The sequence below is a fragment of the Alternaria triticimaculans genome, assembly GCF_023758025.1.
Source record: "Alternaria triticimaculans strain BMP 0046 chromosome Unknown scaffold_12, whole genome shotgun sequence".
NCBI lineage: Eukaryota > Fungi > Ascomycota > Dothideomycetes > Pleosporales > Pleosporaceae > Alternaria > Alternaria triticimaculans.
In genome coordinates, this window is record NW_026055969.1 from 670,544 (window position 1) to 692,782 (window position 22,239).

Below are 22,239 nucleotides of genomic sequence, written 5' to 3' on the forward strand. Positions count from 1 at the left end.
GGGCGGCGGGGGATTTGTAGTCGGGATAAGCGCGCCATGGCCGAGGGTTCTGGCACAATGGCGATAGAGTTATCAGGGCGTCGCGGGATTCTGTTGGGAGTCTGGTGAGCGGGGATCTGCACGGTGATGCAGCGCGCCCAGGTGTCGAGTGTGGCGCTGTGGCTGCGCTGTGGCCGACGTTCCCACGTCCAACGCGACGAGGCACGCGCTTCCACTGCACACAACACCTGCGCAGCACCCCGACTCACCACCTCGCACCCGACGCGCCCCCCATGGTGATCGAGTAAACGGCGTCTTCGGCAGCAGCACGCCATGGAGCGCGAATACCATCGTCCGGACTTTGAGGGAGGCTTGCGGCCCCGACCAAAACGTCAGTATGCCTGTTCATCATGCGCAGGATTCATAGACTGACTACAACCACAGGCGCCGTGACCGACTATGGCTCAACGACCGTCCAGTGGATGCGCAACCGCCGCCCGCGCTACAAGAATGCGCCCGCGCCAGAGATGGAGCGGCCGAGCGCCAGCTACATCGTCGACATGCAGCCGCCCGCAGCACGTGTCGCCAGCGCCGCCGAGTCGATACCTGCCAAAGCCGTGCATTCGTCTCTGAACAAGGTCAAGCACCCCATCAACGTCGTCAAGTGGACGCCAGAGGGCCGCCGCCTGCTCACAGGCTCGACCAGCGGCGAGTTCACGCTGTGGAACGGCATGGGCTTCAACTTCGAGACCATTATGCAGGCCCACGAGGCTGCCATCCGCGCCGTCGAATACACATCCACCGACGACTGGCTCCTGTCAGCTGACCAGACTGGTGTCGTCAAGTACTGGCAGACCAACTTCAACAACGTCAAAGAGATTCAGGCCCACACCGAAGCTGTGCGAGGCCTGTCCATAGCCCCGACCGACACCAAGTTCGTCACATGCGCCGACGACACCACGCTCAAGATCTGGGACTTTGCGTCGAGTACAGAAGAGTCGACGTTGACAGGACACGGGTGGGAAGTCAAGTCGGTCGACTGGCATCCGCACAAGGGACTGCTAGTATCAGGGTCCAAGGACCACCAGGTCAAGTTCTGGGACCCGCGCACAGGGCGCTGTCTGACGACGCTTCATGGACATAAAAACCCAATATCAAAAACCATGTTCGAGCCTGTCCAAGGAAACATGCTAGCAACATGCGCCCGTGACCACACAGCCCGCATCTTTGACCTCCGAATGATGCGCGACGTCTTACTGCTCAAGGGACATGAGAAGGACATCATCACCATGGCATGGCATCCCATGCACAAGAACCTGTTGTCTACCGGCGGCGTCGATGGTAGCATACACCACTATCTCCTCGACGAGCAGAACCCTCCCGCCGGCGTCGCACCCTCGATATCGCCCTACGACGCCGCCGACTCGCAAAACGCCCCCTCACAAACCATATACCCCGCGCACAGCCTGCAATATGCTCACGACTTCACTGTCTGGACCATGGACTGGCATCCGTTGGGCCACATCCTCGCCTCGGGCTCCAACGATAGGGTCACGCGCTTCTGGACGCGTCCACGGCCAGGCGACACCAACTACGTCAACGACCGTTACCACATTGGCCAAGCAGCAGCAGAGGCGCAAGGCACGTTCGACCGCGGTCAGGGCAGGCGGCAAAAGATGGAAGAAGAAGAGCAGGAGGCAGAAGACGAGGCCGAAGGCTTGGTCGATCAGAAGATGCCTTCAAAGAACCCAGGCGGTGGCTTCCTCCCACCTGGTCTTTCGCTGCCAGGACTCAACACAGCACCAGATGGCACTTCGAGTTCTCTACCGGGTATTGGGGGCACAAATCATCCACCAATCCCACCCCCACCAGGCGGTATGCCCTTTCCACCCCCACTAAATGCGGGCGGGGCGCCTATTCCTCCTTTCAACGGCATGGACCCCTCCCGCCTTGCACAACTCATCGCATCTGGCTCCCTACCACCCCCTCCTATACCCCATGGCCACGGACCTCCTCCACCAAACGCCAACGGAGCCCCTCCTTTTCCACCACCAAACTTTCCTGGCTTTCCACAAGGCATGCCGCCTGGTATGCCACCACTTCCTCCAGGCATGCCGCCTCCCGGATTCCCGGGCTTCCCTCCACCACCTGGCGGTATGGGGGCGCCGCCACCGGGATGGCCTGGGCCGCCCCCGCCGCCACAACAACAGCAAGGGTTTGCGGGTGGGCAGGGTGGACCTGCGGGTGTAGGTGCAGATGGTATCAGGAGAAGAGCGCCGTTACCGGATCAGCAGGATGCTTTGAAGGCAGAAATGAATCAGGGACGGTACCGAAAAGCAAGGTAGACGTATTTGGCGTTAGTGTTGACACCGGAATGTACGATCAAATTATGTTGGAAGTCAGTGAGCGTTTGTGTTACGTTAAGGGACAGGGAGTGACAAGTAAAAGGTGCAGTACTAGTCCCTTTTCTTCTCCAGGAATACCCAGATTGGCCATCTACATTTGCGCTTTCGTACTGCTTGTGTGCTTCAAGACTCTTCATGTGCACCTTCGCGGCCTCTACGCTCTCTACATATCCTCCACCAACCCAGGATCCTCCATATCCTTGACGAACTCCACCTTGGCCACATCCTTCAACTCCACATCTCCCTTCACCACCCTTTCCCCATGATTCCACAACTCATCCAGAAAAGCCGGAACAAAAGTCCCCGGGCCTCTGACATCCTCCCTCTGCGCCGCAACCTCTGCCGCAATCTCATAATGCAGCAAACCTGCGACAGCAGCCAACAGCTTATCCTCACGGTACGCAGCCAGATACGCAGATAGCGTGGTACCCAACGTGCACCCACTGCCCGTGATCCTCCCCAGATACTCATGTCCATTCGCCACCGCATACGTGCGCGCGCCATCCGAAACAAGATCCGTAGCCCCCGTCATAAGCACAACCGTGCGTTCGCGAGCCGCAAGCCGGGAAACAATATGCGCCCTTTGGGGCAGCGAGAAGAGTGAAGCACCAGAGTCCACACCTCGCTGTTGCTGACTCGAACTATCAAGCGTATACCCACTTGCACGTGCAACGGCGAGAATCTCGCTCTCGTTCCCTTTGATCAAGTCGAAATACCCGGCGCCGAGGAGCTGGGCTAGAGCGTCTCGTCGTACACTTGTTGCGCCGGCGCCCACGGGATCGAGGATGATGGGTCCGCCGGCGGCGTTGTACGCGTTGATGGCTTGTTGGTAGTTTGCCAGTCCATCGGGTGTTACGGTGCCCATGTTTACTACCAGCGCGCCACCTAGTTTAGACAGGCCGGAGGCTTCGGCGCCGTAGTTTGCCATTATGGGGCTTGCACCTACGCAGAGGGCGACGTTTGCGGCAAAGTTCTGGACAACGAGGTTCGTCATGTTGTGGGAGAGGGGGTTCAGTCCTTTTACCTTTTTGGTTGCTGAGATGGCGGCTTTGAGGACAGAGGTTATTTTGTCGCGGGGGTTTTGGTGGTAGAAGTGTGGGAGTGGGGATTGGGGGGCAAAGGGCGGAGCTGTCTTGAGGAGGTGGGTGAGGTGCGAAGACGCGGCTTTGGGGTCTTGAGCCCCGATTATGGCAGATACGATAGCGACGCCGTTGATGGTCTTGGGGTTTGCGTTGGCGGGAGTTGGAGCAAAGAGTTGGTATATTATGCGTTGGGTGTTTGAGGGGTTGATGCCGCCGATGCATACTGTTTTGACTTTGTTCTCTGCTTCGGTGCCTTGGTCGAGATAGTGCAGTATCTTCCTTGTTCCGGTGATGCCGATGATGTCTTTGGTGTTCTTTTTGGTATTCGTGGCATACATCGTGCCGATGCCTAGGTAATCTGCTCCTTGCTCGACGGCCGTGCGCGCTTCCTGGATGGACGAGACGGTGACGCCGATGATTTTGTCTTCGCCTAGGATACGGCGGGCCTCGTGGGCGTTCATATCATCTTGGCCAATGTGGACGCCCTCACAGCCCACTGCGAGGGCGACGTCTACGCGGTCGTTGATGAGCAGAGGGACGTTGTGTGCCTTGCATTTTTCGTGGAGCTTCTTTGCTGTCGCGACGAGGATGCTGGTGTCGGAGGTTTTGTCTCTGTATTGGACGATGGTGACACCTGCACATGTCGATCAACATCGTGCTATGTTGTATTACGGCTGACTAACCTCCTAGTAACGCCTGCTCAACCACGTCGACCAGGTCTCGGTTCCCGAGGATGGCCTCTGTAGAGTCTGTCACGAGATACAGCGAGTAGTCTACTTCCTGCCTAGTCATCTTGGCAAGTCGGCGTGCAGCTGGGGCAGAATGCTCGAGCTCGTCGTCGTTGAATGGGGGATGTTCGAAAAGCAACTAGCAGGTGTGACGCAATCTAGGCGCGGCTCGCCAAAGTCTGCGGCTGGTTTTGCAGGACCTGGTAGCGAGTGTCGACGTACTAAGCCACACAGGCTGCTGCGAGCCTTGGACCTGTTCAACGACGACTGCTGGGCGACCAACACGCTGGCCCACGTTGCTAGATGCGACATGGCTGGTGGTGTTTGCCGCGAGATGCGGGGCGTTCAGGGTGGATACAGGCCACATAGCAACTGCCAAACGCTTCCCCGGTTGCCTGCATGTATCGATGAAAGCACCGCAGAGCTGTTTGATGTCCCGCCGTTTGTGTAGACGGCCAGACGCTTTGTCCGTCGCCATGTGCAAGTGACAAAGCCAGGCAGCGCACGACGGCCTGAGTCAGGGCGGGGCTGATGGGGGCGTTTGGTATGCACGGTAGAACGCTCTGCTAGCGTGGCTCGGCAAGTTCGAAAAACTAAAGGCCGCGACCCCATATAACTTCCCTCGACCACCCGCAGCCCGCACACACTCCCCTTGGAACCAGCCAAAATCCATCCGTCGACCTCGCCCACACCAGTGACTGCCACTGGCAACAGCACCCGCCCACTCTGCCCTATCCGCCCAACCGCCTGCTCGTCGCCCGCCCGCGACCTGCCTGAACCGCCACCTCGACGTCCGCCTCCAGGCCCCAAGCACCAACCGCACCTCAGAGTCGCCCACGACAACAGGAGTATATGTATTCGCGCCAACGCTACGCCTTCCGAGTCGAACCTCCCCCCAAACTGCAAAAATTTCGCTGTATGCGGATACCAAGCAGCATCATCCACCAAACCAACGGCTAATCCACTGCCCCTCCTGACCCCGAGTCGCACACACACACCCAACCCACACGTACTGGAGACTGCTTCTGCGCATGTCTCTTTCGGCCCTCGTCAACATAGCTGATCCGACCCCGTTCGCCCGCCCGCCGCACCACCATTAACCACCCCCTCGCCCAGTCCCCGCACCACCGTCGCCATGGCTACCGTCAACATCCGCCGCGATGTCACCGACCCCTTCTACCGCTACAAGATGGAGCGCATTCAGTCCAAGATTGAAGGCAAGGGCAACGGCATCAAGACCGTCATCGTCAACCTGAGCAGCGTCGCTCAGTCCCTCGCCCGCCCGCCCGCTCACGTCATCAAGTACTTTGGCTTCGAGCTGGGCGCCCAGACCAACACGAGCCCCAACGACGACCGTTGGATCATCAACGGCGCCCACGACGCCAGCAAGCTCCAGGACTACCTCGACGGTTTCATCTCCAAGTTCGTCCTCTGCAAGAAGTGCAAGAACCCCGAGACCGACGTGCACATCAAAGATGGCAACATCACGCTCGACTGCAAGGCTTGCGGAAAGATTTCCGACGTAGACCCCCGCCTCAAGCTCAGCTCCTTCATCCTGAAGAACGAACCCAAGAAGGGCAAGAAGGACAAGTCCAGCAAGAAGGCTGAGCGCCGTGCCCGCAAGGAGGCTGAAGCCCGCGGCGAGGCTACCTCCCCCGACGGCGGCAGTCCCGGCGACAGCGCTGAGGAGAACGGTGACGATGGTGACATGGCACTCGAGGCCGGCAGCGACGACGAGCTGACCCGCCAGATCAACGAGGGCGCCAAGGAGATTGACGAGGAGGATGCCAAGGAAGTTGAGTGGTCCATCGACACCTCGGAGGCCGCCATCAGGGCTCGTGCCCAGGACCTTCCCGACGACCTCAAGCGTGCCCTTGTCATTGAGGATGACGACGAGGGCGGCTCCAGCTACGACACTTTCGGCAAGTGGATCATCGACACTGGCGCGGAGAAGGGCGGTGTTGAGAAGCTTGACAACGTCGACATCTACGTCAAGGCCAAGGAGCTCGGCATCGAAACCAAGCACCGCACGCTTACCGTCATTCCCCAGACCCTCTTTACCGAGAAGATCGTCAAGCAGATGGATGGCCGTGCTCCCATGCTCAAGAAGATGATTACCTCGGACAAGCATGAGAAGGCTTTCCTTGGTGGCATTGAGCGCTTTGTCGGCAACGACAAGCCCGAGCTCATCCCTCAGGTCTCGGCCATCCTGTTGAAGGTGTACGAGAACGACCTCGTCTCGGAAGACCAGCTCAAGGGCTGGTGCTCCAAGGCCAGCAAAAAGTATGTCGACCTCAAGGTCAGCAAGTCTGTCCGCAAGTCGGCCGAGCAGTTCAAGGAGTGGCTGGAGAATGCGGACAGCGACGACGAGGATTCCGAGTAGAACCTCGACTGCAGCGACACGTGCATGGTAATAGTACGCGGAATGTCCAACTGTTGTCAGTCATTACCTTTGGTCTTGCTTGTCTTGTTTTGATTTGTTTTAGACGGCGTGTAGGTAACTCTACTCCTGTTTCCGACACGTTTGGGCCAGTCGCGATGACAGCCTCGTATTCTTCTCCCCTCTAGATAGCCTACTAAAGAAACTTTGCTCTCGCACCACCTCGCTTCAGTGACCTGCATTGCTCTACACGAGCCCCACTTGCCGTTCGCTGTTATCATCTCCTTCCACCAGGTGCTCGGGCCCATCACTACTATGCGCCCGAAGTTTCTGCATGCACTGTGGCGAGCGCATTGGATTTGTGACAGTAGTTCCATCCGGGCTCGTGGATGCAGCTGCATGCCCCACCCCAATGATCGATCTTCGCTAAAGCCATGCAATCTCACCACGTAGTCTTGCCTCCGGTCCATTCACGATCAAATCCCTCAGCCTTTTTCACATTCAGCATGCACGATAACGCACGAAAAAGCAACATCGGGATTCGCCTAGTCTCAGCACGCGTGCATCGACATGCTCTCGCACCGGCCATCTCCACAAGGGTACATTAGTCTCCGAGGCTTAACCCCACCCAGGCAAGAACAAGCGGAGCTCCCATGCTCTGGACAGCAGGCCATGCACACTTTTTTCACCACCGCGCATGGTGGCCGGAGCGAGGGACGCGACTGGCGAGAACGAACGAGGGCAGCCCTCGTTGTTTAAAATGTGGCGGACCCCCACTTGGGGGATGAGTTGCAACCTCTCGCAGCCGCCAAATCGTACGCAACTGTACACCACCGTGAGCGACTTCTGGAGTTTTGCGCTCACGTCAATTGCGAAAAGCTCCACTTCACCACGCCGAGTCTCACGATCTTGCCGACAGGCTTTCGATAGCAGTGTCAAGCCTGTGCGCTCAGTTCCCGCGCTTTCGAATCCTCCAGGATCAAGAGAGGGGTCATGAATCCGATTCAAGCTTACCCTGCTGATGGCGTGGTCGTTCAAGATGCGCATCACGGTCATTACGCGCCCGAGGCAGCTCATGACAAAACCGGTGCTGGCACATATGTGACATCTGAGAATGAGTCGCATAACGGTGCGGCCGGGAATGAGGTTCTAGAACGCGATGCGCAGACCAAAGGACGCTGGTTCCAATACCTCAAGACGAAACAATTCTGGATCACGTTGGTCCTTGGGCAGGGTATGCACCAAACACACCATTTTCGGATGTTCGAAATGTAGACTGACAAGGTATCACTTCCAGTCCTCGCTCTCTGCATCACCGGTACAAATACATTATCGTCTCTGCTCGCGGAAGAGGGTACATCGATACCCGCCTTCCAGTCCTTCTTCAACTACGTCCTCCTCAACATAATCTACACATCGTATACCCTCTACAAGTACGGCTTCAAGAAATGGGGACGAGTCGTCATAAAAGACGGCTGGCGGTTCTTTATCCTCGCCTTCATGGATGTCGAGGGCAACTACTTCATCGTTCTGGCCTATCGTTACGTAGGTTCCTGTCCATTCTCTCGCGTAGACTTGCATGCTGACACACGACTAGACTACCATCCTTAGCGCCCAATTGATCAACTTCTGGGCTATCGCCGTTGTCGTAATAATTTCCTTCTTCTTCCTCAAAGTCCGCTACCACTACACGCAAATGTTCGGCATCCTTCTGTGCATCGGCGGTCTAGGCGTAATCTTCGGCTCCGATCACATCACCGGTACCAACAACTTTGGCGCTACGGACCAAGTCAAAGGCGATCTTTTTGCGCTTCTAGGCGCCACTTTCTACGGTCTGTCCAACGTATTTGAAGAGTGGTTGGTTTCCGAACGGCCGCTGTATGAGGTTGTTGGCCAACTTGCTTTCTGGGGCATGTTCATCAACGGTACGCAAGCGGGTATCTTCGACCGCGCCGCCTTCCGCAGTGCGACTTGGAACGCCAAGGTTGGAGGCTACCTCACCGGATACACACTCATCCTTTCGCTCTTCTACTCCCTTGCACCGGTCCTGTTCCGTCTCAGCTCCGCTGCATTTTTCAACATCTCCCTTCTCACAGGAAGCTTCTGGGGTGTGGCGATTGGCGTCAAGGTCTTCGGACTGAACATTCACTGGATGTACCCCATCGCCTTTGTCCTCATTATTATTGGCCAGGTTATCTACTTTCTGCGACAGAGTATGGTCGGTGAGGCGTTGAAGCCATGGTTGGGCAAGGATCAGGAAAGAGGCCATGCAGGTGTGGGTACGGCGAAGAAGAGGGTCGAGAGGCCTGAGGCTATTGTCTAGGAGTAGATTCCATGACGACAACGCCAAAGGGATGATGTCGGCATTGCTCATAAGATCAACTAAACTTACGAACCCTAATGAAAGACTCCGATAGCAAATGCTGGTCTTCTTAGTCGTCTCCATCGGCGAAGAAGACATGTAAATTCAATATCTCAACCGATCTAGCAGCTACGAGATGGGCATCCTCCGTCCAGACCACCTTCGTCTATCAGCCCATCCTATCGACCAGTTGCGATGCGCAGTGAAACATTCCGTTGTGATGACGAAGTAGCCGTGGCTCAATTGCGCCGCACACTTGACCCTGAGGTTCTGCTCATGATCCCTTGATGTCGTAGCTCCAATCGGGTATAATTGGTGCAAAGAGCCTATTCGGAATACGAATAGAAGCCAGCCGTTGCTTGAGGTTGGGTAGCAAGTCATATAGGCCAGATGAAAATGCGTATGAGTTATTAACGAAACTCGCTCTTCTACCGTATGATTAGAAGCTCGTGCGTGAGGGAGATGCTAAGCCACCGCGCTTCTCAACAACGACCAGTTTTCCTTTCTCACAAGTCCAAGAACTCGCCAATCTCTCTTTCTGCCGATTGGAAAAGCCGGAACCTGATCTCAACAATGAGAGAAAGGAAGACGCCAGCCTCGACCCAGAATGCAAAAGTCGCAAAGTTCTTCCATGCAGTCCAACAAACGACATACGCGGTTGTCACGCCGAAGCCAGCAATAGCTGCGCTTGCAATCGGGGTTGTTGGTAACCAGCCCTTGTCCGAAGCTGTCAAGATGAGATAACTGACTGCGAATGCTTCTAGCGGCAAAAACGCCATGACGAGGCACGTGAAGTCGTCGTTGACTGGTAACGAGGGTGACACGTAGGCAATGGCGCCTGTTATGATCCAGCAGGCTAGATTTCCTGTAAATGCAAGAAGAATGGTACCGGCAGTCGGTTTGTGTGGAGATTCGTGTATGCGATGCGTTTGAGATCCGGCTGCGCCGTCTGCCTTGGTTGTAGTTGGAGGGCCTGCAACTTTTACATTGCTCATGGTGACGGAAAATGGTGAACTGTTTCTTTGAGAGGTTACGCTTGAATTTGCTTTACAGCGATTCGTTTTACGGTCTTTGGGACTTTCTTGGTTTGAATTTGCATGTAAGATGACGAACGCCAGGCCGTCACGTTCGTCTGGGTCGGATCGCACGGCATATCAGCAAATCAAAGGCATCGTTCTTCAATCTCAGATTCTTGAATTCGGCCTCTGAGTAATGTCACATGTGCACGAACACATTTAGTGACTGTACTGCGTTTGCGTGGAGCAGAGGCAGTTGAAGCTCTTGCCTAGGTAGTATTCGTTACTAGCCTGTCTTGGCTGACGCCACTTATCACCTGCACCAGCCACTTTCCAACCTTACTTCATCTATACTCTTCCTCAGCAAGCATTAAACCATCCTGCTCTATCCGTGGCAGCTCTCAACCTAAATATATACAAATCTCGCAGATCATGTCTTCGCGCGGTCTTCCCGACGTCTTGATGCAAAAGGTCGACGATTATGTCGATTCGCTGGCGCCCCAGATCCAGCCCCGCATCGCCTCCGAACTTGAAGTCTTCCAACAAAAGACTATCGACAGCCTGGAAACCCAGGTCGTAGACGCTTTTCGTTCATTGTTCGGTAAAGACAGGCCGTCTTCGTCGGATGGCAGCCGATCGGGCCCTTGGAATCTCAATGACGCAGCACCCGACGCCTATGGTGGACAGTCATTGCCTTTTGCGGATGAAATCGCCAAGTTGACGCGTAGCTTCGGTCAGATTTCTGATGAAGCGGGCGGGGATTTGCGCGATATATTCGATCTTACGGAGGGGAACCGAGGAGGCCCAGAGCAGTCTCGATCTGTAGACGGGGATTTCTCGTCTGGAGCTCGAGGTTTCCTTTCATCGGCTCTGAATGTCGTGCAAGATCATTTCGACGAAAGAGGGTCAAAGGGTGGTCAGTCCTTTGAGATTGGGGGTCTTCTCGGTATGATCAGTAGCACAATCAAGGACGCATCTCAGAACCCCGAGGAGAAGGCGAGACTTATCAGCCCAGAGATCAAGCAGACAGTTGGTGACAAGTTACGTCAACAGCACGCGCCTCTCGCTGAGCAGTTCACCCGCATAGCTCTGGAACACATCAAGCGCTGGCTTCGTGGAAACACAAGCACGCGCGACTTGGGTGATGGTGCGAAAGCCGAGATTGCCGAACAGGTGGGCGACCTGGTGAAGGGCCTTGGAAATTTGTTCGGGAGCAAAAAGAGCAGCAATGAGGAGACATCGAGAGGCTTTGATGACTCTGGTCGTGATGGCGAGAGCAGTAGTGGTGGAGGCTTCTCCCGCGTCATCAGTGACAAGCTCAGCACGGGTCTCGCCAAAGTCCACCGAGAAGTGAGTAATATCACTGTACAAAATTTGTGTGGGAAAGATACTGACACGGCACACTCATCTTTAGGTTCGGTTAGAGTTCCGCAAGATCCTCGGAGCAATCGAGAAACAACTGTTCGAATTGTTACCTGATCAATTCCAACGTCCGCTCGAGAAGATACTAGGTGGAAATCCTTTCGATTCACAGCTCGACCGCGACGCGTCCGGTCCAGCAGATCGCGGGTTTGGAGATGACATCAAGTCCAAATTGCTCTCCAAGATCCGTGCTTTGGTACAAAAAGTACAAGAGACACTTCGAGAAAGCATACTGGGTGTAGTCAATGGTGGTCATCGCAAGTTTGAGCGTCAGAGCTGGGTCTTCGTGCAGGGCATGGTAGAACAGAAAGTACAAAGGTACCTGCCAGACGTCAAGATCAACGTCCCAGACGATATCGGAAACGAGAACGTAAGCGTCGGATCCCCGACTGCGAACACAAGCATGGGGGGAGGTTACCAACCTCCGTCACAACCGCCACACGGTGACCATCGTCCGCCCCCCACGTCTGGCAGTTACAGTGGACAGGAACATGTGCCGCAGGGATACAACAACCCCCCACAGTACCAGAGCCATGATCAATACCGAGAGGAGCCTAGACGCGAGTACCAAGATCACCAGGCGTCACAATACCCACCGCCTCAAGACTATCGACCCGAGCATCACGGGCCACGTCATGAAGGCTATGCTCCTCAGCAATATCAACCACCTCAACATCACCGCCCTGAATCATATCCATCTCAGGACTACCGATCTGAGCACCATGCCCCACCCACACAGGGTTACCATCAAGGACCTCCAGACTATCGTTCGGAGCAGTACCCACCATCACAACAAGGCTACCCTCAACAAGAGTATTCTCAGCGTGACTACCGCGGTGACGGGTATCGGAGGCAGGACTATTAAAAGAGTCGCGTAGGGGCACTAACCATGTCAAGCGTGCAAGGTACAGGTGTCAGCTTGCGCGACTTCTTCCACAACCATACCTACGATTAAATAGCAATCAATTATAAAGCCATCGATGACTTCCCGTCCGTAGTTCTTAGGCAGATGTATGTAAGCGTAAGATGCATGACTAGGACTGCAAAATCTTTTCGATAATCGTAAAAGCCGAACTCCGGCTGAAGATTCCTGGATTACGTCGCAGATACGACTACTATAATAACTAAGCGCTACTGACAACTCCATAAATGCAGGCCCAAAGAGATCCGTGGTATCATATATCTGTTCCTCCCAACAATCCGTACGCCTGAATGATCCGTCCCTTGTAGTCCCCTTATGAGGACGATGATGCAGAATCTTCAGCAGAGGGCGAAAGCGAGGCTCCACCGGCCCGAAGAGCTTTCAGCGCAACGTCAACTTCAGTGGTCGCCATCTTCTGCCATTTCTCCCGCGTGTCTTGATCCGCCAACGCATCAGCACCAGCTTCACCAACCTTTTCGTATAGCAAACGTGATACGTCGCGATTGACGTCGGTATACTCCTGTTTCGTGACTTCTTTCTTCAGGTAAATGGGTTTTAACACAGCTGTAACCATGCGCTGCAGTTCGGCTTTGGTAGAATACGAGAGGGTCGGCCGGCTAGGCGACGAGTCCTTCGAGCGAGGGGGGCTGCTGAGGCCGACAGAGCGATGCGCGAGTGTGCGACGTCCGGGGCGGTCGTCGTCTGCAGGGGAATACGGCGAGTAGGTTGGCGACAATTGCTGGTCCTGTTGTACAGGTGATGTGGTGCGAGTAAGATTAAGAGGCGGCGGTGTGGACATGCCGGGAGGTTTCTGGTAGACCGGCGACAGACCTGGGGAGGAATGTTGGGGAGAACAAGCGCGCTCCACGATGATGCGCCGGGGCTGTGGGGCGGCGATCTCCTTGTCGCGCTCGGCAAACCGGTCGACCTCGACCTCCTGAAGCAACGATTGCAGAAAACCAGGCGCGGGAGTTGAACTCTCACCGGTTGGAACTGCAGGGGGCGATGATGCAGCAGCAGGAGCGTGCGTGCTAGCCACTGTGTTGCGGCGTGCGGCTGCCGACGATGACTCTCCGTTGTCCAGGTGCATACGGGTTCGAGGGCGCTTGAGCTTGCGTTCTGGCTTCTGCTCGCGAGGCTCAGAATCGGCAGGGGAGGAGTCGATGGACTTGCGTTTGCGGCCTCTTCGGCTACTGGTGCTCGCTACGCTGGGGGCAGGACGTGCGTCACCTTGGGCTAGCTGCTCGCGCGCCTTCTCGAATTGGTTCCACGCCCGCAGTTCTTCCTGTGACTCTGGATCTTTCGGTGTCTTTGGTGGCTCGCGATGAAGCGTTCGATTCGTCGGTCGTGTAGCGGCGTTGGAGTTGCGGCGTCGACCGGTTACAACATTGTCAGTGGCGATTTGGAAGCGAGTGCCGGCTCCGGCCTGTCGTGCGACTCGCATGCGCTGCTCCCATCTACGGTCATCGCGTCGCGTGGCATCTGACTGGTTCTCAGACTGTTCTTCCTCGTCAAAGGGGAACTCGATGTCAAACTGCAATCGGTCCCAGACGCTCTGCCAGACGCCCACCCATTCGTCAGGGGCATGATTGTGACGCGGCACACGGCTCCGGCCGTTGATCCAGGCAGCGGGACCTCGTACTGCAGGTCGTCGTCGGGACGCGGCTTCCAGCAGACTAGGATTCTCAACACAGCCCTGGCAATACCAGGGCCCGCGAGATGGCATCCGGTCGAGTCCAGCACAGAAGACATGGCAGAGTTGTTCGCAGCTATGGCAGTACATGAGCTGCGATGCGTCGCCGAATTCATCACAGACCATGCATGCATCGTAGCTTCCGTCATCCTCCAGTATGTAGTCGTCGTCGATGATCATGGACGGATCGATATCGGCCACTTGCTGCTTGTCTTGCACGGCGTACTCGGATAGTTTGGGTCCTGGTGAGTTGTTAGTCGAAATTCCATGTCGACAGAGCCACCTTGTGCGGCAAGACATTGTAGGTTTGGGTAGAGGTCATGCTGAGCTTGACTGACCATTTAGCCAGTAGCTAGGCTACTATCAGCCAACAATAGCAGCGTCACAACCGCAGGGCTCCGTAGCATCCAGGACTGACATACCTCCAACGCGCGCGCTGAGCTCGACCATGTTGAAACTGGCTCGACATATAGGGCAACTGTTCGCTCGTTCGACCCAGGGCTTGAGGCACTCGTTGTGCAGATCGTGGCCGCATGGCAGTAAATGTGCGACCAAATCGTCCTCCTTGGTAGACTCTACGGCCGCCATCTTATCCTTGGCATGTGATTGGAGGTCGACATCAGCGCCATCCTCAAGCGGCATGGTCGCCAGCGATGATGCGGTGGCGGTAGGGCCGTCGTCGAGGGGGACGAGATCGCCGAGGCAGACTATACACGTCTCGGCCATTGGTGTGATGCTTGGAAGTGAAAGAGCGGAAGTACTCGTCGACGCGATTCATAAGTTGGGAAGATGATCAAGTCGAGAGAGCGGGGACTGTGGTTTAAGTAGCGGACGCTAGTGGCTTGGCCTGCAGCCACACTCCTAGGCAGTCGCAACCAACCCCGGAAACCCGTGATGTTTGCCAGGAAGAGGATGCCCAAGTGGAGACTAGTGGCGCCTTTGGTAGTGTAGAATGCGTGACGAGATCCAAAGCTGCTGCGGGCGGGCAGATGCTAGATGATCAGTCATTCTTCGCGCTTACCTTACCACGTGTTCGGGACCCGAAGGAGCAGTCCGGATGACTTGCGATGTCACCGAGTGGTTACCTATGGTGTAAATATGTTTCAGTTCAACCGCTTCGCTATCTCTTCAACTCTTGATTGTGTCAGATGCGCTGTGGTATGCATACGGAAGGCGCGCTTAGCCTCAAGGTGCTCGCATCGGTTTCCGTCTCGCGTCTATGGGGCATTCTGAAGTGGGAAGGCCGCGCATACAAGGCCGGACGGACTGGAGATCTGGACAATCTTATCTTCGCGAGAAGACGTCACTATGGAATGCACTGATAAGATAACGACAGCTGCTGAATCTGGTGTTGATGGGCCGAACAATGTGTCTGCAGCGCAAGCTCCCTCGGCGTATGGTGACGTGCAGCGCTACCAATGCCAGCCCTTGTATATTCGATACTGCGTTGGAAGACGACTCGAAAGTTCCGCCTTTGTACGGACAAAGTAAAGCAATGTAACGGGTCTTGTATTTCTACGTGTAGCGCCTCGGGCGACCTTGTAGGCGCCGGACGAGGATACCGCGCGACGCGGGCGATGTGAGTTCGCGGTATGTTTGCGGCGGCTTCTTGCATGTAGCTACCATCATCTTGAATCCTGCTGTCAGGTCTTCCTGTGAGATTTGCATATTAGCGACACTGCGAGAAACGTGGGTGTCGCAGAAAGCAGACCGCTTCATCTGCACTGTCGCGCTCCTCCACCAGGCTTCTCTGCCTTCATTGCCCGATCCAGAGAGATGACTCAGTCGTGCGATTGGAGTACAACAACTTGTGTGGAGGCCGAAAAGCCATTCAAGGATAGCGGTGAGGAATACAATTCATCGGCGTGGAGGGGCATTGCTCAAATTCAGCGTCTGTTGCCAAGGCGCTTAGAATATTTCGAGAATAGTGCATGTCCACATCGTGATCTATCCATGTAAAGGCTTACTCTGTACGTGGTATCGTTAGCTGGCGATCATTTATTATCTTGAGCTGTATTGTAGTGCAGCACTCGCGATGCGGCCTTCCTTCTTATGAGGCGTACTGCGAGCAGTGCAGATATTGTATCTACCGCGCACGCCGGCGCCTGCCTCGGCATGACCGCAGGCATCCAAAAGAAGGGTCTTGTCCGAGTCGCGTAGTATTCAATGATTAGGAATATCCCCTAGCTGCACCCCAATTGACGTTTTCCTGTCTCCTCGTCTCTTCTTTGCTCAATCACACACCCTCACCAGGATGGCTCAAGGATCGCGACAATATGAGCTGATCTTGCTGGGAGCAACCGGATATACCGGAAAACTCGTTGCGGAATGGGTGACTACCCATCTGCCGGATGATCTCAAGTGGGCTGTTGCTGGACGCAATGCGAAGAAACTGCAAGCTGTAGTCGACGAATTGACGAAGCTAAAGCCAGATCGCAAGCAGCCAGGTATGTGGCGACAGAATCTGCGTTACAAATATGTGACGGACAAAATCTGACGGGTCAGCTAACGAGACCTAGCTATCGAGACATGCGAGCTTGAGCGCCAACAGCTAGAAACGCTTGTTAAGAAGACAAAGCTCATCATCACGACGGTGGGCCCCTTCATGCACTATGGCGAGCCTGTCCTTGCCGCCTGTGTGAACAACGGCACACACTATCTAGACTCCACTGGTGAGGTGCCATGGATCTACGACATGGTTGCCAAATACGATGAGCTTGCGAAGAAGAACAAGACCATCGTCATCCCCGAATGTGGTCTCGACTCTGTTCCTGCAGACATCATGGCGTACGTCCTCGCACGCGAGGTGCGCAAGCGTTACGACGCACCCTGCGAGCGCGCCATCATGACACTCTACGACTTCAAATCTGGAATCAGTGGTGGAACATCCCTTACTATGCTGGAACTCTTCAAGAAATACTCACTCAGTCATCTCGGAAAGTCGATGCACCCATACTCGCTGTCGCCGGTTAGCGCAGACAACGTCGTCGCAGCACCGTCGGGACGCTTTCCATACAGTCTTTTCGGTCTACAAAGTATTCCTGAGCTTGGAGGCATCCAGACAACTGGGCTCATGGCAAGCGTCGATGTATGCATTGCACATCGCTCGTGGGGTCTGTACCAGTCTTCGGGTGACGACACCCTGCAATATGGTCCCAAATTCCGGTTCAACGAGTACGCGCGTGCTCCCAGCTTCTTTGTTGGGCTAGCACAGAAGGTCGTTCTTACTTCAGTCGCCGTCCTGCTTGCCATACCAGTAACACGCTGGTTGTTGGAACCCGTCTTCAAGATGGTCATCCCAAGCCCAGGCCAAGGACCGTCGAAAGAGAGCATGAAGGATGACTTCATGCACTACCGTGGCGTTGGCACCACTGGGGACGGAAAGAAGGTGATTGCCAACCTCGAGGTCGCACATGGTGGGTATGTTGCCACGGCGATGACACTCAGTGCCGCCGCCTTAGTCGTTCTCCGAGGCAGGCTAGAGGACAGCGAGGCGGGTAAGCTAGGAGGTGGCATTCTTACACCCGCAACACTGGGAGATGAGTACGTGAAGACACTGAATGACTTTGGCATGAAGATCAGAGTGGACAAGTAAGACGTTGAGCGGGAAGGCCTTTGGCCAACAATTGATCTCCAATATCCAATCTACGAAAAGTTCATTTGAACACAGCATGTACGAAACGAGCAGATCACTTGCTTTGATCGTAACCTTACCGCACGTGGCTTCATCATACATCATCCCTGGTCTTCTCATCAAAGTGTCACGAGAGCGATGATGTCAAAGAAAAATACGTTTAGCTAGTCTTGACGATGTACTCAGCTTGCTAATCAAGATCAATTATGCAAAATGACTGGACCTATTCCTCTCACTTTCAATGCACCTACTCTCTCGACTATTGTTGTTTCCGTCTTCAGGTGACTGCCTCAGCAAATACACAGTAGAGGCGTGATAGCTAAGCTATAGTCCCCTATTGCTGGGTTGTCGTTGATCGCTGCTTCGATTCCCCAACCCCTCTATAGTGGATAGTGGAACGACAATGCATTAAACGGTACGATGCAATCTCCCCTTCTCGGGGGCTCAAAGAAGTTGCCCGATTGTGTTCTGCCAGCCCCTACAGAAAGTCTCCAACACCAGTCCAGCGGCTACTTGGCCAAAAGCGTTTGGTTGAGGGTCAAATGGTAATTCCTGGTGCTGATGTAAGAAAGTGCTCGCGTATTAAACGCAAGGATCGCTCGTCCTTGTCCGATACGCCTCCTCTCTGATCCACCGTCCACATCCAACAGAGTAGACGCCAATAGCCCAGTGTGCTCATGACCCGCTGTGTGTGTCTTCCTTCTTGGTTGTACCATCTTCTTTCTGCCTCGCACCACCGGGTCCCTGCTTAGCCAAGGCTTCAATCATCTCCGCAACCGCAAGGGCCTTTGTCCGGTTCGCCTCTTCATCTGCGGGGTCTGAGAGGGTGTCGAGGCCGCCGAAGAGCCAGAGTTCTTGTAAATCGCGGATGAGGGTGGAGATGCCTTGTGCCGTTCGGATCTACGCACTGTTAGCCCAGCCCCGCTGCGTTGGGAAAGCTGGCATGCGGTATGGAAGCTTGCGACGCACCAAGGCAGCACTTTGTTCTCTAATGACCAGCTCCCTTTGTGCAGACGTTGCATAGTCCAATGCCGGCGGAAACTCGGTTCGTGTGTCGTCTTCCGAGTAGTCGGTCGCATCCTGCATCTTCACGGCGCGAAGAATGGTGGAGAGGTAGCCGTCGCCGCCCCATGGGTCATCTTTCCGGTTGTCGACAATGGAAGTGCATAGTGCCTCGGTCTTTGCTGCAAGAGGGTTAGCATGCGCTTGACGGGCTCTCGTGTGTCTGCATCTCCATAGCGTATATGGCACATACCGAGAAGTGCCTCTTTCGTCCGCTCTGAAGGGTTCATTGCGGGGCTGCAGGTGTGTCTGGCGCTCTGAGTTGCGGAGTTTCGGGAGTGACCTCCAGCCCGATCAAAGGGCTTATCGATAGCTGGCTCGCACAACTTGTGCTATGCAAACTTGGCTGCCGGCCCTGCATTCGGGTTGATCCAAGCATGCGATCGCCACGGTGATCAACACGGGGGGCTTCAAGTCCCAGGGTCCGAGAGTGAAGATCACAGTCTCGCGACCCAAAACCTCGGCGTCGCGTCACGCTATTGATCAACCCGGGGCATGACGTCCTTCAAAGGGGCCCCGTGTGTCGCCAATCTGGGACCGAAGCATTTAACCATTTATCCCCGATGATACGATGGACCCGGTACCTGGTAGTATCGCGCCATGTCAAATCGAGTCCCAGGTGTCTGTTCACCCAAGGCATACACCTGGCCATGACGGCGACGTCGAAAGCTTCAGCGGCTCGTCACAAATTGGCTGACAATTTGTCAACGAGTCGTGCATGGGCATTTTGACGAGTTGGAAGCCCGCGGACAAAGTTGGGTTTAGACGTTCCGTGGACGTTCGGCCGTTCGCGTAATCGAAACCATCGTTACCAGCACGGATGATCGTCAGGAACGGCCGCCATACCCGTCTCCACCTGACGCCCGCTTGTGCTACAGGTCTTGTGTATCGTGCCGTCGTCGTCGTCGTGTCTTCGAGCAAAGCAGACATCTCACACATGGCCTGCTATCACGCAAGCTGAGAGTCTGAGACGGACCGTCTCATTCATGGCCCGTGAACTGGGCCGCAGATAGCGACCCTGCATCCGAAAGCCACGTTCCTGGTTCAATGGCTGGCTGCCTAGGCGGTAGACCCGGGAACGCCGCACCTTATCGCGCAGCGACCACCTTCCACTAGCCTGTTTGACACGGACAATGTCCGATTTCTTGTTAGAGGGCCAACGGAGCGCCGACTACTGCAATACACTGTATTGCTGACCAGGTTCGGAACTTGTCCCGTCTGTGGCTTGCGCCTTGCATGCGTCGCGCATGTATCACTTCCAGCCATGTGGGTCTGCATCGATAACATGCTTGGGATGCATCGAAGAATCCGAGCGAGGCCTATGTTTGCCGAAACAGAGACGAGTCGACGCAGCGTGCGAAAGAAGCCATGTCATAAGATTGTCGTGATTGCTACTGGCAACTATCTACGTGGATGTGTAAAATTTGCGGTGGACCATGCTCACTAATGTCGTGTGCTGAAACACTTGCAAAAACGCCAGGACTCCTGCGTCATTTGTGCTCCTTTAAACGCTCAAATCCTTCCCAGTCGTGATAAGAATGAAATAGTTTAGAGGAGTAAGATATCGGCCCCAAGCGCTGTATTGCCAAAACGCCTTGGCCGATGTAAAATCACGCTAAAATGCAAGGTGCAGAGGTTCTCCAATAGGTCGAAAAATGGAGCCTTTGTGGTCAAAGCAATCAAACTTGCAGCACTCATACAGAGCACAGTATGCTGCGTCGGGAAATGGTGTGCCATGAGCTGCGGCTCTTGGCACGCTGTGACGTAGGCCGCGAGTTGGGAGCAGAAGGTTGAGGCAAAGTCTGGGGTTCAGATATGTGTTTTCGATTGACCAAAGTGGCTTTTGCAGGTTGTGGGTTGATGACGCGTACGATCTCGTCGTTATCGTCGTCGTCTTTGGACTCTTCAGACTTGGATGTGCCTGTCGCGAACATGAGCAGTTGAGCGTCGAATCAATTAGGGCTGCTTACGAGAAGAGGCTGAAGTACGTCTGGAAGTGTGAGAAGACGTCTCCGCCGAGTCTGCACCTAGGATTAGCGGGGTTTGTTAACCATCAATGCCGTATTGCTTACCGTCTGGAGAAGAAACATTGGATAAAGGACTCCGTCGTTTGGTCATGGAAGACCTACTGCTCGCGGTCTGGCGCGGTCGTGGACGATAAGTCGCAGCAGGTGGGAATGCTGGTAGAGTGGGTACTGGCGGTATGTTGTCCGAAAGATGCAAAGGCTGGCCTGACACGGGTGGACCGCGTCCTCTAACACGGTTTTGCTCATCAATTTCCATGGACAGTCGCCGAATCACCGCGTCTATGGAAAGGCCCTCACGGCTCTTGGGTCTGTGGTTGACGGTACGAGTAGGGTTCGGTGTTACGCCGCTCCTGGCGCGCAAGGCTGGGTGTATGAGGTCGGACGAGTGGTCGAGTTTCCGTCGTACTGCTTCGGGCAGCGGTTGAGAGGCGGTTCTACTCCTTCTTGCGGCTTTGATCCGAGCCTGCAATTCTTCAGCGGCGACCAATTTGGGGTTCGCAGCAGGCGCATCCTCGTGTGCCAAAGGCTTGGAAAAATTGGTAAAGGGCGCGGACGTGGGTCTCGGAGGCTTTATCGTAGCAATGGGGTCTTTTTGGTTGAAAGCTGCTGGTATGCTCCTGTGTTTCATGGACGTGGACATTATTGGTAGTTGGTGATGAACGGGGTGCAAATGTGTTAGGATCCAGGTCGAAGGGGTTTGCGGAAGGTGTTTGGCTTCTGGGGTAGCGTAATCTATAATGGATAATTATGATTTCCCAACAGTCGGGGCGGGAGAGGCACTTGCGTAGCGTGGAAACTGGGTTTCTGTCAATGCGCCGTTGCTTCTAGCGCTTCAGATGCAGATCCCTCTGTGAGGCGCAGCTGGTGAAACTCGAAAAGGCTAGCAGGCGTTGATAAACAATCCCAAGTTGCTTTAGCGACCGCCGACACAGCTCAGCTTCGTATAGGAGCACTTGAGCCTGGCCTCTCCATATGCCACGGACTAACGAATGCGGCAATGGTCGCGGAACATGGCGCAACGTGTGCCATTGGTGATTGGCCTCCCGCGCTATCATCCCCAAACCCTGGAAGACTATGGCTAGACCATTGCCGATGCATCTACGTATGCCGTGTCTATAGTTAGTAGTGTCGAGGCTCGTAGGATATATGACGAGGCGTCTGCCTAGGCAATGGTTCATAGAGTTGTCCGCAACGGTGACGGCTCGCGCAGTGCCATGGGCTCCCACGACGCACTGTGGAATTGGGATGGGCGCCGGGGGACGTTTGAAGGTGGGCGGGCGGCCAGCTATTGAGAAGCGCGTCCCGCAGCATGCATACTTGTGGCTGTCAGCTCTGCAGCTCGTGCACCACTTTCGCTATGGAAGGACGTATGTACAGCAAGTCGAGACTCTCGGATGCCAGCCCAGATAAGTCCAGGTGGACGCGCTGTGCATCTACCGAGAGTGCATCGTACGAGCCTTGCTCGAGAGGTAGTGGCGTGCGCAGCGAAGAGCCCCCGCCCCGTGGTATCGCAGGCCAAATGGCAAT

At 55.2% G+C, this 22,239-nt stretch overlaps 8 protein-coding genes across 8 annotated transcripts; 5 read left to right on the top strand and 3 right to left on the bottom strand.

Moving 5' to 3' along the window:
• Nucleotides 1–312: 312 nt before the first annotated feature.
• On the top strand, nt 313–2,324 carry J4E78_007757 (uncharacterized protein; the record flags this gene model as incomplete). The annotated part of the gene is made up of 2 exons (XM_049368361.1): nt 313–370; nt 424–2,324. 2 exons carry the CDS (start codon nt 313–315, stop codon nt 2,322–2,324), a joined length of 1,959 nt encoding a protein of 652 aa, XP_049220015.1.
• Nucleotides 2,325–2,547: 223 nt separating this feature from the next.
• On the bottom strand, nt 2,548–4,506 carry J4E78_007758 (uncharacterized protein; the record flags this gene model as incomplete). The annotated part of the gene is made up of 3 exons (XM_049368362.1): nt 2,548–4,100; nt 4,150–4,333; nt 4,417–4,506. 3 exons carry the CDS (start codon nt 4,504–4,506, stop codon nt 2,548–2,550), a joined length of 1,827 nt encoding a protein of 608 aa, XP_049220016.1.
• An 823-nt stretch (nt 4,507–5,329) lies between these two features.
• On the top strand, nt 5,330–6,577 carry J4E78_007759 (uncharacterized protein; the record flags this gene model as incomplete). Its single annotated transcript, XM_049368363.1, has 1 exon — nt 5,330–6,577. The coding sequence occupies one exon, from the start codon at nt 5,330–5,332 to the stop codon at nt 6,575–6,577; it is 1,248 nt and encodes a 415-aa protein (XP_049220017.1).
• A 990-nt stretch (nt 6,578–7,567) lies between these two features.
• J4E78_007760 (uncharacterized protein) lies at nt 7,568–8,897 on the top strand (the record flags this gene model as incomplete). Its single annotated transcript, XM_049368364.1, has 3 exons — nt 7,568–7,808; nt 7,872–8,119; nt 8,172–8,897. The coding sequence occupies 3 exons, from the start codon at nt 7,568–7,570 to the stop codon at nt 8,895–8,897; spliced, it is 1,215 nt and encodes a 404-aa protein (XP_049220018.1).
• Nucleotides 8,898–10,384: 1,487 nt separating this feature from the next.
• On the top strand, nt 10,385–12,252 carry J4E78_007761 (uncharacterized protein; the record flags this gene model as incomplete). The annotated part of the gene is made up of 3 exons (XM_049368365.1): nt 10,385–11,302; nt 11,367–11,744; nt 11,788–12,252. The coding sequence occupies 3 exons, from the start codon at nt 10,385–10,387 to the stop codon at nt 12,250–12,252; spliced, it is 1,761 nt and encodes a 586-aa protein (XP_049220019.1).
• A 357-nt stretch (nt 12,253–12,609) lies between these two features.
• J4E78_007762 (uncharacterized protein) lies at nt 12,610–14,715 on the bottom strand (the record flags this gene model as incomplete). The annotated part of the gene is made up of 2 exons (XM_049368366.1): nt 12,610–14,231; nt 14,412–14,715. The coding sequence occupies 2 exons, from the start codon at nt 14,713–14,715 to the stop codon at nt 12,610–12,612; spliced, it is 1,926 nt and encodes a 641-aa protein (XP_049220020.1).
• Nucleotides 14,716–16,243: 1,528 nt separating this feature from the next.
• J4E78_007763 (uncharacterized protein) lies at nt 16,244–17,584 on the top strand (the record flags this gene model as incomplete). Its single annotated transcript, XM_049368367.1, has 2 exons — nt 16,244–16,436; nt 16,509–17,584. 2 exons carry the CDS (start codon nt 16,244–16,246, stop codon nt 17,582–17,584), a joined length of 1,269 nt encoding a protein of 422 aa, XP_049220021.1.
• A 714-nt stretch (nt 17,585–18,298) lies between these two features.
• J4E78_007764 (uncharacterized protein) lies at nt 18,299–18,915 on the bottom strand (the record flags this gene model as incomplete). The annotated part of the gene is made up of 3 exons (XM_049368368.1): nt 18,299–18,523; nt 18,593–18,807; nt 18,879–18,915. 3 exons carry the CDS (start codon nt 18,913–18,915, stop codon nt 18,299–18,301), a joined length of 477 nt encoding a protein of 158 aa, XP_049220022.1.
• Nucleotides 18,916–22,239: the final 3,324 nt, after the last annotated feature.